This window comes from Oratosquilla oratoria, chromosome 33 (genome assembly GCF_046742065.1).
Source record: "Oratosquilla oratoria isolate Oo_2021 chromosome 33, ASM4674206v1, whole genome shotgun sequence".
In the NCBI taxonomy this organism is placed as follows: Eukaryota; Metazoa; Arthropoda; class Malacostraca; order Stomatopoda; family Squillidae; genus Oratosquilla; species Oratosquilla oratoria.
This window is the reverse complement of record NC_134809.1, coordinates 46,686,950-46,702,239: the sequence shown is the minus strand read 5'-3', so window position 1 is coordinate 46,702,239 and position 15,290 is coordinate 46,686,950. Positions and strand designations below refer to the sequence as shown.

Below are 15,290 nucleotides of genomic sequence, written 5' to 3'. Positions count from 1 at the left end.
CGGCAAAGGCTCCGAATGACATTTCTATAAGAACCTGCAGGAACTTTTTAAAGAAACTAAACATTCGCACTTGAATATAATCTTAAAAAGTGCAAACTGGAGAAAATTTTAATTCTAATTACAAATCAACACTTGAAAAAAAAAATCAAGAAAACATCATGAGTAGAATCTTTTTGGCGACTCTCATCATATGTAAATATTTCATTTTTCTGAAAAGACTTTCAGAGACCAAGCCAAGTACATTCGAATCTACGTAAAATGTTGACATCTGCTCAGTATCGAATTCTTATCTTGTCAACATTTTGAGCCAATACAAAACATGTCGACAAGATGAGAATTCGATACTGTAGTAATTATGATAATAATAATAATAATAAAAAAGTAATGATAATAATAATAGTAATGATAATAATAATAGTAATGATAATAATAATAGTAATGATAATAATGATAATAATAATGATAACTAGCGGAACCCGTGTAAATTACACGAAAGAGAAGAGGGTAAATCATTGCATCAAGATGGCAAGAGAGGTAGGATATCCTCTCCCTCTGTTGTCCTTCAGGGTACACTATAATGTCACGCTGGACAGGAGGTGCTCCATCATTACCGACAAATATTGCTGCAATTTCATCATTTGTTGGATTATTATATCTCCTCGCATCAGGGCCGGCAATAAATTGCATGGTTATTTTTCTGGGAGGGATATTTTGTAATGTAGCTCTCTGTTGCTCTTCAAGTTCGACAGTTCTCATTTTTTTATATGCCCCTACATAAGGATAATCGACCATTGCTCGAGATATTTTTTCGAAAACTGAATATAAGCAATTAGAATTTTGATTAGCATTTGACCTCAGATTTAATGCTTCATCTGTTTCAATTATATAGAGCTGTCCATATTTTCTTTCTTCATTTTCATTTGATCTTCGAGACCTTCCAGACCTTCAAGAACTTCGGCACTTTCGAGAACTTCAGCACCTTCGAGAGCTTCGGCACCTTCGAGAACTTCGGCACCTTCGAGAACTTCGGCACCTTCGAGAACTTCGGCACCTTCGAGAACTTCGGCACCTTCGACAACTTCAGCGACTTCGAGAACTTCGGCGCCTTCGAGAACTTCGGCGCCTTCGCGAACTTCGGCCCCTTCGAGAACTTTGGCCCCTTCGAGAATTTCGGCACCTTCGAGAACTTCGGCACCTTCGACAATTTCGGCACTTTCGAGAACCTCGACACCTTCGAGAACTTCGGCACGTTCGAGAACTTCGGCACCTTCGAGAACTTTGGCACCTTCGAGAACTTCGACAGCTTCGAGAACTTGGACACCATGGAAGGTCGTTGCTTTTGATGTAAGCGTGACACAATATAACACATACGCTATCGTATAATAATAATAATAATGATAATAATAATTATAATAATAATAACAACAACAGCAACAACAACAATAATAATAACAGTAATAATAATAACAATAATAATAATAAAGTCTACGGAACAAACATGCCTTATTTCAACCATTCGAGAAGCGTGACACACAAAATAACACACACGCTATCGTATTAATATATATGATAATAATAATAATAATAATAATGATAATAATAATAGTAATAAAATAAAATAATAAAAACAATAAAGATGATTATAAATAATTAAATAATAATAGAGTAATAATAAAGATAATAAAAATAACTAAAAATAATAATAAAAATATTGATAAAACAATAATAAAATTATAATTAAAATGTTAATGAAAATAATAAAAAAAAAATAATAGTACATACATATACCAAGGCCTTTTCCCCCTTACAAGAAAGGTAGCCCCCAAAAAAGGCATAAAACCATTCCCACCCATTCCATCCCTAAATACACTCCACTCCCCTTCACCCTCCCTCTTATCTTAGCACCTCCTGGATGACGGGTCATCCCTGCACCTTGTCCACTGCCCTGGGTCAGAGGCAGTGTGGCAAGACACAGCATATCCACAGCAAGGCCCCTTCATTAAATCGGCGACCCCCCATGCAGAAAAGGAAACGGGGCTGCGTCAATTTTTTCTCACACTACCTCACCCCCATCCCCCCACCCAATCAACCTCATGCTTCACAACATCATCCATATACAACCATTCTCCATTCACCCCTGTCTTCTGTCCTCTCCCGTCCTTCCTCAACAGACATTCCCCTCCTCACCAAAGCCTCCTTCACCCCATCCATCAACCTCATCCTAGGACGCCCCCTCATGTTCACTCCCTCCACATCTGCCTTCCATACCTCTTTTACTAGTCTTTCTTCACCCATTCTTTCCATGTGTCCAAACCATCCTAATACTCTTTCATCAACCCTATCTCCCAACTCCCTTTCCACCCCTGTTCTCCTCCTCATTTCTCACACTATCCAACCTAGTAACCCCATCATACTTCTCAGTCACCTCATCTCAAACACATTCAAACTCCTCTCTTCCTCACTTATGTCCCATGTTTCTGCCCCATACACAATCACTCCTTCATACAGTCTCCTCTTAGCATCCATTCCCAAATGTCTATTTCTTATTACACTTTTTAATCCACCAAGGCATTTACTTGCTTCTCTCAATCTACATTCTACCTCCACTCCACCCTTTCCTGCCATATTTGCACCCAAGTATCTAAAACTATCCATTTCCTCCAGTCGCTCTCCCTTTATGCCGCCCCAGGGCATATTGCTCTGGGGCGGCAATTCTAGTCTGGACATGCCGCCCATAAAGCTGGCAAAATAATTATATAAAAAAAGGTCAAAGAAGCCCTGAATATTTTACCGTAGTATTCGAATTTTGCGTTAGAATATGAAATATTTTCCCCTTATCCTTTCTGCAATAGGGACATTAAATACAAATTTTAAAATCCGTTTGATTATTTCGCAAGCCAATGGCTAAAACAAGCTGCAAGGGATGGTGGAGATGGAGAAGGGGCGGGGGCATCACTGAGAACTTTGCCCCGGGGCGGCACTTTGCCCCTGGGGGGCATTTTGCCCCGGGGCGGTACTTAGGCATGTAAGGGCTCGGCTCATCACGCTACCCCGCCCTCAGGGTTGAGTCCAACAGGACCGACCTCGACCTCGACGAGGACCTGGCTGCAACAGTAGCTGCCGCAGTCTCTGCTGCAATCACGCAAGCAGGATTCGTGCTGGACGAAGACTGCGTCAGAGAGGCCGCTGCCGCAGACCCATTCTACCAGATGCTACTAGCGAAGGTCTCCGCTGGCAACTGGCACGCTAATAAATCACAAGAAGTGGCTTGCCTTTGCCCCTTCTATGGGGTTAGGGAGAGGCTGGCCGTCGCGACAGATGTCGTGACATACACGTTCGACCAAGGATGCATCCGCCTCGTCATCCCCAAAGCTCTCCGCCAACGAGTAGCAGCTAACCTGCACGCGGGTCACCAGGGCGTCGACTCCATGCTCCGCAGGGCCAGGCAGGCGGTCTACTATCCAGGGATAGAGGGCGCCCTCCAGCATCACAGGTGTAAGGGATGGTCTTGTGAGGAGTGCGAGGCCCACGCCCCGTCCTTACCGGCTGAAACATTCATCGTAACCCCTCCCCCTGAATACCAGTTCCAATGCATAGTGGTAGACATGTTCCAGCACCAGGGCAACATGTACATGGCGTACGCGGACAGGCTGACAGGCTGGCTGGAACTGGCCCACTTTCCCAATGGCACCTCATCCAACCGAATCAAGACGCAACTGCGGAGGTACTTCACCCACTGGGTAGCCCCAAAACAAATATCGACAGACGGTGGAACGAATCTGCACAGTGAAGAAATGGCAGAGTTCTTCATGAAATGGGGCGTCTCGGTAAAACTTTCGTCCGCCCATTATCCCCAATCCAATGGCAGGGCAGAGGCCGCGGTCAAGGTTGCGAAACGTCTCATCATGGCCAACTGCGACAGCGGAGGCAGCCTCGACACAGATACAGCCTCACTGGCACTACTCCAGTATCTAAACACACCACTTTGGGGAATCAACAAGTCACCCGCGCAGCTAGGTTTGGGGAGACAATTACGGGACAGGGTGCCCACCGCCGGCCGACACCTCCTAGTCACTCAACACTGGGGCAGGGCACTTCGCCAGCGGGAGAAACAGATGGTCAACAACGGCGAAATTCTGGTCAACAACGGCCCAGCAAGAAGCCTGCCAACCCTCCTCCCCGGTGCCCGCGTGCAAGTGCAGAACCAGGCTTCAACTGCCTGGGACAGGACCGGCACTGTTGTCGGGGCACTCCCACATCGGCAGTAAACCGTCAGGCTGGACGGGAGTGGTCGAGTATCCAGAAGGAATCGTCGCCACATGAAAGCCATGATCACGACACCCAAGGGACTATCTCCATCACCGCCGACATCACACAGCACACCCTCGCCCAAGTCGACCACATAGGCAATCACGGTCACCGGCATGGTTAAAAGACTTTAGTCAGAAATGATGCGACCACTACTCTCTAGAGTTCACTATACAGGGGTCGTGTACCCATGTCACGGGCACATTGTATACCTCTGTTCTTCTCTTTTGTCAAAAATTTGTTTATTACAAAGGATTACAAAGGCAAAGCATGCCGACAGGAGACCTTTTGATCCATATCTAGGTCGGATGCAAAAAAAAAAAAAAAAAAAAAAAAAAAAAAAAAAAAAAAAAAAAAAAAAAAAAAAAAAAAAAAAAAAAAAAAAAAAAAAAAAAAAATATTAATAATAAATTAAAACTATAACAATGTAAATAACAATTAAAATACATAAATAAATGCATTGGTATAGTTGAATAACAAACAAACAGGTAAATAGTAAATGATAATAAATTGACATATAACTAATAATAAATGAAAATCAGACAGACAAATTATAACAAAACAAAAACAAATAATATAACATAAATTATAATAATTACAGCATCTTACTTAGGTATTTATCTAAATGATTCTTAAAGCTTCGAACTGAACTACATTGCACTACCTGTGCAGGAAGTTTATTCCATTCATTAACTACACGGTTGGCAAAGTTGTTTCTACCTACTTCCAAATTGAATCTATTTCCGGACAGTTTGAGACCATTGTTTCTTGTCTGATTCTCATTCAATGTGAAAATTTTGTCACTTTTGATGTTGTCAATTCCCTTTAGAATTTTAAAGACCTGTATCAAGTCACCTCTGAGTCTACGCTTTTTTAGGGAAAACAGATTCATGTGCTTAACTCGATTTTCGTATGATTTATTTTTGATATTTGGAATCAGTTTTGTGGCTCGCCGTTGTACCTTTTCCAGTCTGTCAATGTCTTTAATGAGATTCGGTGACCATACGGAAACAGCATATTCCAAATGTGGACGAACTAACGATTTATATAGCTTGTTAATGAGTGATGGACTTTTGAAATCAAAAGATCGCGCAATCAATCCCAGAATCTTATTTGCTTTCTCAGAGGCTGAAATACACTGCTTGGATGATTTGAGGTCGTTACTGATAATTACGCCGAGATCTTTTTCACTATCCACTTTTGTTAAGGAATTTCCAAATAACTTGTAATCGTACTTACTGTTATTTTTACCTATGTGCATTACCTTGCATTTACTTGTGTTAAATTTCATTAGCCACTTTTCAGACCATTGCTGTAATTTATCTAAATCTTCTTGAATATCTAATTGGTTTGAGTGATCATTTGCCACTCCGCACAGTTTTGTATCATCAGCAAATTTGGAAACAGTAGATTTTAGTCCATTGTCTATATCATTTATATATACTATGAATAGAAGTGGCCCAAGAACGGAACCCTGAGGAACTCCACTTGCAACATTTTTCCATCCAGAAGTTTTTCCATTTAAAACAACTCTCTGTTTTCGACCTTTCAACCAATTACTAGTCCAACCTAATAGGCTACCACTTATTCCATGCAAAGCTAATTTAGTAAGTAGCCTTTCGTGTGGGACGGTATCAAAAGCTTTTGCAAAGTCTAGATATATTAAATCTATATTGTTTCTTTTGTCATAATTCGAGATAACTGTGTTGTAGAATTCGAGTAAGTTAGTCACGCAAGAACGTTTCCGTCTGAAACCATGCTGGCTATCATTTATCAAACGGTTACTTTCTAAATGATATTCGATATCATCTCTGATGATAGTTTCCATTATTTTTCCCACGATCGAAGTCAAACTTATAGGCCTATAGTTATTTGGTTTCTTTTTGTCACCTTTTTTGAATATGGGAGTAACGTTAGCTAGCTTCCATTCTCTTGGGACATCTCCGGATATGATGGATTTCTTGAAAATAATTTCTAATGGAACAACAATCTCATTTTTCATTTCCTTTAAGATTCTTGGATGCCAACCGTCAGGCCCTGGTGTTTTGTTAACTTTGAGTTTGTCTATACACCTTTGAATTTTTTCTTTTGTTATATTTACCGTAGTGAGTAAGTTTACCCCAGACTTTTCACAGGTTTCAGTTTGGAATTCACTTTGAGGTGTTTCGTTTACGAATACCGAGCTAAAATAATTGTTTAAGATATTGCACATTCCTTCATTTGAATATTCAAGTTGACCGTCAGCAGATAATAGTGGACCAATGTGATTCCTAACAACCTTTTTATCTCTAATGTAACTATAGAATTCTTTGGGATTCTCTTTGGATTTCTCAGCGATGTTCATTTCGTATTGTCGTTTTCTTTTTCTTATTGTCTTTTTTAAATCTCTCTGTATTGATACATAACTTTTCCATATATACTGTATTATAATATTAGTTAACCCATGACAATTATCATGGTTTATCTCGGAGGGCAGCCGAGTGCTGCCCATATGTACCTGTATGCAAGCATGTAAGACAGTATACGCCTGGAGATCTATGGTGTTTGATTAACCCCAAACACAAAGGAATGTCACCTCAGCAACATACAAATATACACTTCAGGTCCTGGGCTGTTATTTACAAACAATGTTTTATTAGCTACACAGAGTGGAAAAGTGGACTCGGACAGCTCACTTGGGCTGTTATTTACAAACCTACCTATAAAAAGCAAAACCAGTCTTCTACCAGCTTCTTACACCCACAGTGCCTTCCTGTCATACACCTTTTCCAAATCTATAAAAGCCCCCCCCCCCAAAAAAAAAAAAATCTTAAAACTTTCTCATGTGTCTGCCTTACCACAAAATTCTGATCCACACAACCCTTACCTGTCCTAAACCCACACTGTTCTTCACCAATTACTCCCTCTGTTCCTCTCAATCAAAACCCTCCTAAAGGAATAAGCCCTCCCAACTACACTCAACAAATTGATCCCTCTGAAACCACTACACTCGTACTTGTCCCCTTTTCCCTTGTACAGTGGAACTATACAGGCACTCTTCCAGTCCTCCAGCACTCTACCATCTTTAAGACAAACATTAAACAACCTCACCAGCCAGTCCACCATCACTGTACCTTCCTTTAGACACTCCACATGACACCCACCTAAATCAAGTGCCTTACCTGCTCTCATTATCTTAACTGCTTTCACCTCATCTTTCCTTATTTCTCCTCATTCATTTGTCATTTTCTTAGTGCTTCCCACTGCAACTACATTTCCTTCCCTATCCTCCTTCACATTTAGCATTTCCCTAAAATATTTTGCCTATCTTCCTCTTGCTCTTCCATTATCATATCTCCAACTTTTACTTTCTCTACTTGATTTCCATCCCCTTCCTCTTAATTTCCTTTCAAAACATCTTTTTACTTTCAAAATTTTGTCATACTCTTTATTGACCTTTTCTTTGTACCTCTATCCTATTTTGTAACCAATCTGTGAATGCTCATTTCTTCTCTTCTACATACTTCTTTGCTTCATCATCCCACCACTATCCTTCCATTTCCTCAGGTCCTCCTTGTCCCACACATCTTTGCACACCTTGTGTCTCCCTCCTTGAAACATCCCCATTCCTTGTACTACTCTATCCTTCCACTATTCTCTCAGCTTTTTCTTGTACTCCTCCTCCTTTAAGCAGTTTATTCTAAGTACCTCCCTACCTTCTGTCCTTTTCCTTTCTTCATCTATCCTTCACTCTCAACTTGCCTTCCACCAAAAAATTACCTGATGTTCCCCTTTTCTATCCCCTTAGAACATGTACATCCAAAACTCTTCCTACTATTTTCCTGGTTACCACTACATAGGCATTAAAGCCCCATCTACCACCCTCTCCCACGTGTACTTATGCTTGACTTTCTTCCTAAACACTGTGTTTGTTATCATCATCTCTCTAGACACATCACCATCATCTTTCCACTACAATTTTTTCCTGGAACTCTACACTTCCCAACCACTCCCTCTATTGGTTCGTCTTCTACCCTAGCATTGAGATCTCCCAATACCACTACAGTGACAATTCTCCTGAAATCCACTATGCACTTTTAAATATAACTAAAAGGCCTCCCTTTCCTCTACATTCTTTACACTACCAGGTCCATATGCACTTACAAAGCCCCACATCTCACTCCCCAGTTTAACTTCATCAACATTAACCTTGAAGAAACCTCCTTTCATCCCACCACACATTTACCTATCTCTTCACTTACTAGTATAGCCACACCTTCTCTTCATTGTCCTCTCTTCACTCCTGACACCCTCCCAACTACACTCACAAACTCAAACTCGTCCCTCCCTTTCAACTCAATGTACAATATGTACAAAATTCTGTCAAATACCATCCCATCTCACATCCACTCTCTTTTTGACCTCCATAACCTTGCATTTTGCTTCCAACTCCTTTACCTTTCATGTCTCCTCATCTGAAAAGCTCGCTACTAAATGCTGAAGATACACTTTTAGATGCTATTTCTGATTAAAAAGCAAAACAACTTAATGCTCCCTTTCCTTTATTTAAGATCTTGTACATATCACATGATAAACCGGTCACATAATTTAGAAACTACACAATAATCAATCTCAGATTCTTCCAAGGAGACAGCTCATTCAGGATTATTTCTTCTTCTATAATTAGGTTTCTTTATTTTCCTCTTCAATCTTCCTCTCCCTTTTGCCCAAGTCTGAATTGGCAAGCATTGATTTGGACAGTGTTTGATAAATTCCAATTGCAGATCCTACAACACCAGAAATGTCACTTACATTTGATGGAAGAATGAGGGTATTGTTCTTCTTTGCAAGGTTTTCAAAAGCACCTATGTAATTCTGTGCAGTTGACAGGGAAGCAGCATTCAATCCTGCAAGATAAAAAATTATTATTAAGCACATTACACACTTGTTAGTTAAGATCGTTCTACATCATTTTCAGAGATTATGCCATATACATACATACTAAGGGCTTTTTCCCCCTTACAAGGGAGATAGCTAAAGTCAAAAGGCTCCCACCCATTTCATCCCCCACATACTCCACTCCCATTCATCACCCCTCCCTCCCTTTTTTCTTGGCTCCTGGATGATGGATCATTCCTGCATCTTGCCCACTGCCCTGGGTCAGGGGCAATGCAGCAAGAAACAGCACATCCACAGCAAGGCCACCTCATTTAATTGGCAACCCTCCTCTTCATCACCTCATGTAGGAAAAGAGAAGACAGGGAGAAATTCCTTTGGGCTCTGTCAAAATATCATACACTCATACTCCCTAACCCCCCATCCCCCACAGACTCCCTACCATGCATCACAGCATCATCCATACACAGCCATTCTCCACTCACCCCTATCTTCTGTCTTCTCCCTTCCTCAACAGACATCACCCTCTTTCCCAATGCCCCTTTCACCCCACCTATCTCATCCTTGGTCGCCCTCTCATTATGCCACATATGCCATGAAAACAGTAAAATAACCTGTACTTTATAATCATATGGCACAGACATGTACAATAATACTTAAAGATGGTTGGCCAATCATTTGGCAGGTACAAATGCTTATGTGTCATATAATGTCCAATCGTAGCATACCAGAATCTTTAGGAATGGAGTACCTCAGGGTTCCATTCTATCCCCATCTATATATGCACAATATTCCCACACCCCAGAAATACAAATATCTTTTTATGCAGATGACATAATAATAACATGCACACAACATAATACATACAGAGCCACAGAAACAGTACAACCACACCTCAACATGCTCAGCACCTGGTTTGCCACAACACTCAGAATAACCCCAACCAAATTGACAGCCACAATTCTCACCAACTGAACATCAGAACACAAATACATACCACTCCTTGGTCTTTCTCGACAATACCTTCATACCACACACACCCAAGATTCTTGGTGTAACATACGATACATCCAGGTCATTCAAACAACACATCACAAAGACAAAATGCAAACATAGACTCTATCTATATACAGTGAGTCCTCCTTATATGGTAATTCTTTATCCAGTAAATTCAGTTACGGCATTTGGTAATTACTACCCTCGATTCTATTTACAGTAAGAAAAATTCACAGATATGATATTTGCTAGATATTTTGAAGAGGAAACAGCAGGGAGAAGTTACATCTGCCATATCCTATTATTACATGTTATAATGGGTTCGGTATACGGTAATTTCGATTTGCAGTAAGGTTTTCAGGAACGCATATGTACCGTATAACAAGGACTTACGGTACCAAAGGCTTTTCCCTCTTTATATTGGATGTAGCCAAATCAAAAGGCACATACCCACTCCCACCCTTTTCACTCCCATCCATCACATTTTCCTTCCTCTAATCTTTCTTCTTGTAGATGATGGGTCATCCTTGTATACCACCCATTGCCCTGGGTCTGAAGCAATGCAGCAAGACATCCACTGCAAGACTGCTTCACTTAATAAGTGACCCCCCCCCCCTCCTCTATCCCCTCATGCTGAAAAAGATAAAATGATGAGAAATCCCTTCAGGTTGCATCCAAATATCATTTACACATAACGATTTCCTACTCCCCCTGATCCCCCATCTTTGCTTTATAGTATCATCTATAAACAGCCATTCTCCACTCACCCCCTATCTCCTGCCTTCTCCCTTCCTTGCTCAACAGACATTCTCATCTTGCTCAAAGCCCCTTTCACCCTATCCATCCATCTAATCCTCAGTCATCCCCTTCAAATTCACTCCATTCACACCTCTTAACTAATATTTCTTCACTCATTCTTTCCATGCATCCAAACCACCCCAATACTCTTTCATCAGCCCTATCTCCTATCTGCCATTTCATTTTCCACCACTGCCCTCCTCACTACCTTGTTTCTCACTCTATCCAACCTTATAACCCCTACCATACTTCTTGGACATTTCACCTCAAACACATTTAAACTTTTCCTCTCTGCCTCTCTTAAATTCCAAGTCTCCACTCCATTGAGTGCCAATTACAATCACCCCTTCATATAATCTCCTCTTTGCATCCATTCCCAGATGTCTATTTCTCATGACACTTTCTAATCCCCAAAGGCATTTACTTCTCTCAATCTACAATTTACCTCCACCTCCACTCTTCTCTTTCCTGCCACATGCAACCCATACCTAAAACTATCCACTTCCTCCAGCTTCTCTCCTTTAAAATTTACTTCCAATTCTCCCCCATTCACCTTGTTTTTACCCACATTCACCTTCAACTTTCTCCTATTGTATAACTCCCCAAACTCCATCACTAACTGTTTTAATCCCCCCTCTGCCCCTGCTACAAGCACAGTGTTGTCGGCAAACAACAAAAGGCTCACCTCCTATTTTTCCCAATTTTTTTTAACCATCTCCAGTCCCCTGCCCATTACCCTCACATTTACCTCCTACAGCATCCATGCATGTACACATTGAACAGCCATGGCAACATGACATCCCTAGACTTAACTTGCTGAAATCACTTCCAGGTACAACATTCAAACACAATGAAGAAACTAACATTACAGTGTACAAACAATATATACACTCAGTGTTGAATTATGCAAGCCCCAAATGGGCCTCTAACATCATTGAGACACATCACAACACTCTGGAGACTATAGAGAACAAAGCTATAAAAACAAATACAACACCTACAGACCATCTATACCATGAAATAAAAATCCTCGAAGTCAAGCATCACCTTGGGGTGAGACGGACACAAGCATTTGACACAGCCTCCACAAACACAGTCCACTCACTACATCACATTGCAGAGCACTCAAACATACCAAGAAACATCACAACATCCAAATACTTATATCACACACAAATATTCTATTCTCTCACTCCACAACCAGATACCCAGGCCTCCAGAAGCATATCTATAATCATATCGCTCACTGTTTCATCAACAGACTGAAAGATGACACAGTTCTGCATGCCACACCCCCTGACATCCATCCCTCTGAATCCTTTCTCCCCCAACAAGGCAGAATCCACCTAACCAGGCTGTGGTGTGGCCGTCATCCAGCCCTTCTAAATCATCAGATGCAGATGGATGAAAGCTTTGTGGATATATGTCCAGGATGTAACACTTCACCCCATACTATTCAACACATTATGGAAGATTGCCAATGTACACATTTACACATGCCAGTAACACAACATACACTCTATAAGGGCTTTATGGGAAATCCCCGTTCCAGCCATGGTGTTCCTCAGGGAAACGAGACTGCTTGGCCAGACAATCTTGGGAATGTCAATATCATCATCCCCCTGATAAGGAAGGTAGCATAGTCAAGGCATGCACCCACTCCCACCCATTCCATTCTCATCCACCACTCTTGTTGCCCCAGGTCTCTTGCAAAAAAGACCTGGGGCAACTGGTTGACTGACAGCAACTCTGCCTGTACTTCTCTCTTCCCTCCTTCCCTGTTGTTCCCTGCCTGCTCTCACAAATATCCTCTTCACTCTCTTCTTTTCTGCACCAATTTCTGGAACATACCAATCCCTCTGAAACTACTACATACATATTTGTCTCCTTTCCCCTGGTATAGTGGAACTATACATGCACTCTTCCGATCCACCTGTGCACTACCCTCTCTCAGACCCATATTAAACAATCTCACCAGCCATTCCACCATAATTGCTCCTTTGTACTCATGAGCTTTATTTGCCCTGAAACACAAGAAAGAAAATGTCCAACTTACCCTGTTCATGTTGCAAAGCCTCACATAAGATACGTAATCCTTCTGCTTTGCCAAGAGCTGCATTTATCTGCTCCATTTTGTCTGCCTCAGAAGCTAAAATTCGTGCCTGTCTCTTACCCTCTGCTACATTAATCTGGCAGACACAAGAAAAAAAAAAAAAAAAAAGAGTATTTCAAGTTGCATATTTTGTTCTTATTACTCTCCAAGCATGACAATTATCACATAATGTGTACCCCTGTACAGGGGTACTGACTGCATATGCCTAGGTCTCTTAATCTAACACTTGGCAACCGCCACTTGTGTGGACATTTGGGCCCAGGACACCTAAGTTTATAACTATGGACTCAGTACTTTAGGAACTTATGTGAAGCCCCTACAGTAGAGTGGTTTAGTGATGCTACTTGGGCAAGAGATAAGGAACGAAGATGGTTCAAGGTTGCACGGTGGCAGGATAGTTCATACTAAGGGTATCATACTACATTTGGGGCACTGTCCTAGCCCTCTCTGCAAGGGGGAGTTCTATGACAACTAAATCATATCATATCCTATGGATAATAGCTACACAATATTATTTTGTCAGCCTTGTCTCCACTCACAGAGGAATTTTGACCCTCCCCCTTTCTTTCTGTCCCTACTTTCTACAGCCACCTTTAAATCTCTCATATACCACTCCAGTTTCCACCTCTTCATTTTTCAGTTCCCGAGGAGGATAAGTATGCCACCACTATGTTCTTATTCATATTATACACATATACCAAGGGCTTTTTCCCCTTTATCAGAGAGGCAGCCAGTCATAATTCCGCTCCCATCCATTTCATCCCATCACACTGGTTCCTCATGGATGACGGGTTATCCCTGCATCTTGCACATTGCCCTAGGTCAGAAGCAATGCAAGACACAGCACATCCACAGAAAGGCTGCTTTATTTAACTGGCAACCCCTTCTGTCTCTTCATGCAGAAAAGGAGATGGGGAGAAATCCCTTTGGGCTGCATCAAAATATCATTCACACATAACCACTCCCTAATCCCGCCCCCCAATTCCCCACCCACTCCCTTCCATTCATCACAGTATCATCCATTCACAGTCATTCTCCATTCACCCCTATCTTCTGCCTTCTTCCTTCCTTCCTCAACAGACATATCCCTCTTACTCAATGCCCCCTTTACACCATCAATTCATCCTCGGTCACCCTCCCTCATGTTCACTCTCTCCACCTCTGCCTTCAAGACTTCTTATATTAATCTTTTCTCATTCACTTTCCATGTGTCCAAACCATCCCAATACTCTTTCATCAACCCTATCTCCCATCTCTTTTTTCACACCGCTCTCCTCACCTCTTTATTTCTCACTCTATCCAACCTTGTAACCCCTACCATACTTCTCAGACATTTTGTCTCAAACACATTTAAACTCTTCCTCTCTTAGGTTCCATGTCTCTGCCTCATACAGTTCTGCTACCATGATCACCCCTTCATGCAATCTCCTCTAAGCATCCATTCCCAAATTCTACTTTACATAAAATTCACATTATATATGGGAACTAAAGGAGACCATGAATGTGTATTTCATCACCAATAACCAATGCTCCTGTCCCTTAGGGATAACATTGTGCTAAACACACGAGTCAAGGTGACAATGGGTAGATTTAAGGTGGGTAGCAGCAAGGAGGAAGAGTACAAGTTAAACTGATGAGTATTTTTATTTGAGTGGGGATAAGTCTCTAATCATAAAAGAAAATTGTGTGATTCTAATCCACAGGTGTGCCACTGAAATCTAAAATATTGACTGCATAAAACTTACATACACATACCAAAGGCCTTTTCCCCCTTATGTGAGAGGTAGCCAAAAGAAAAAGGCATAGAAACCACTCCCACCCATTCCATCCCTAACATACTCCACTCCCCTCTACCCTCCCTCTTATCTTCCCACCTCCTGGATGATGGGTCATCCCTGCATTTTGTCCACTGCCCTGGGTCAGAAGTAGTGTCACAAGACACAACACATCCACAGCAAGGCCACTTCATTAATTCGGCGACCCCACCCCTCCATCCCCTCGTACAGAAAATGAGATGGGGAGAAATCCCTTCAGGTTGTGTCAATTTATTTCTCATACATACTCCCTCACCCCCGACCCACTCTTCATGCATCACAGCATCATCCATACACAACCCTTCTCCATTCACCTTTATCTTCTGACCTCTCCCGTCCTTCTTCAACAGACATTCCTCTCTTTCCCAATGCCCCCTTTACCCCAT

The 15,290-nt window shown here is 41.6% G+C and overlaps 1 protein-coding gene across 1 annotated transcript in view; it reads right to left on the bottom strand.

The window, feature by feature from the left end:
- Window positions 1–8,836: 8,836 nt before the first annotated feature.
- LOC143017894 (stomatin-like protein 2, mitochondrial) overlaps window positions 8,837–15,290 on the bottom strand; it is a 52,961-nt gene continuing 46,507 nt past the window's right edge. The window contains exons 7-8 of the mRNA XM_076172934.1: window positions 13,034–13,166; window positions 8,837–9,194 (exon numbers count right to left, since the gene is read on the bottom strand). Of these exons, the coding sequence (XP_076029049.1) occupies window positions 8,971–9,194; window positions 13,034–13,166 (357 nt within the window). The 3' untranslated portion in view covers window positions 8,837–8,970. The remainder of the gene's footprint in view (window positions 9,195–13,033; window positions 13,167–15,290) is intronic.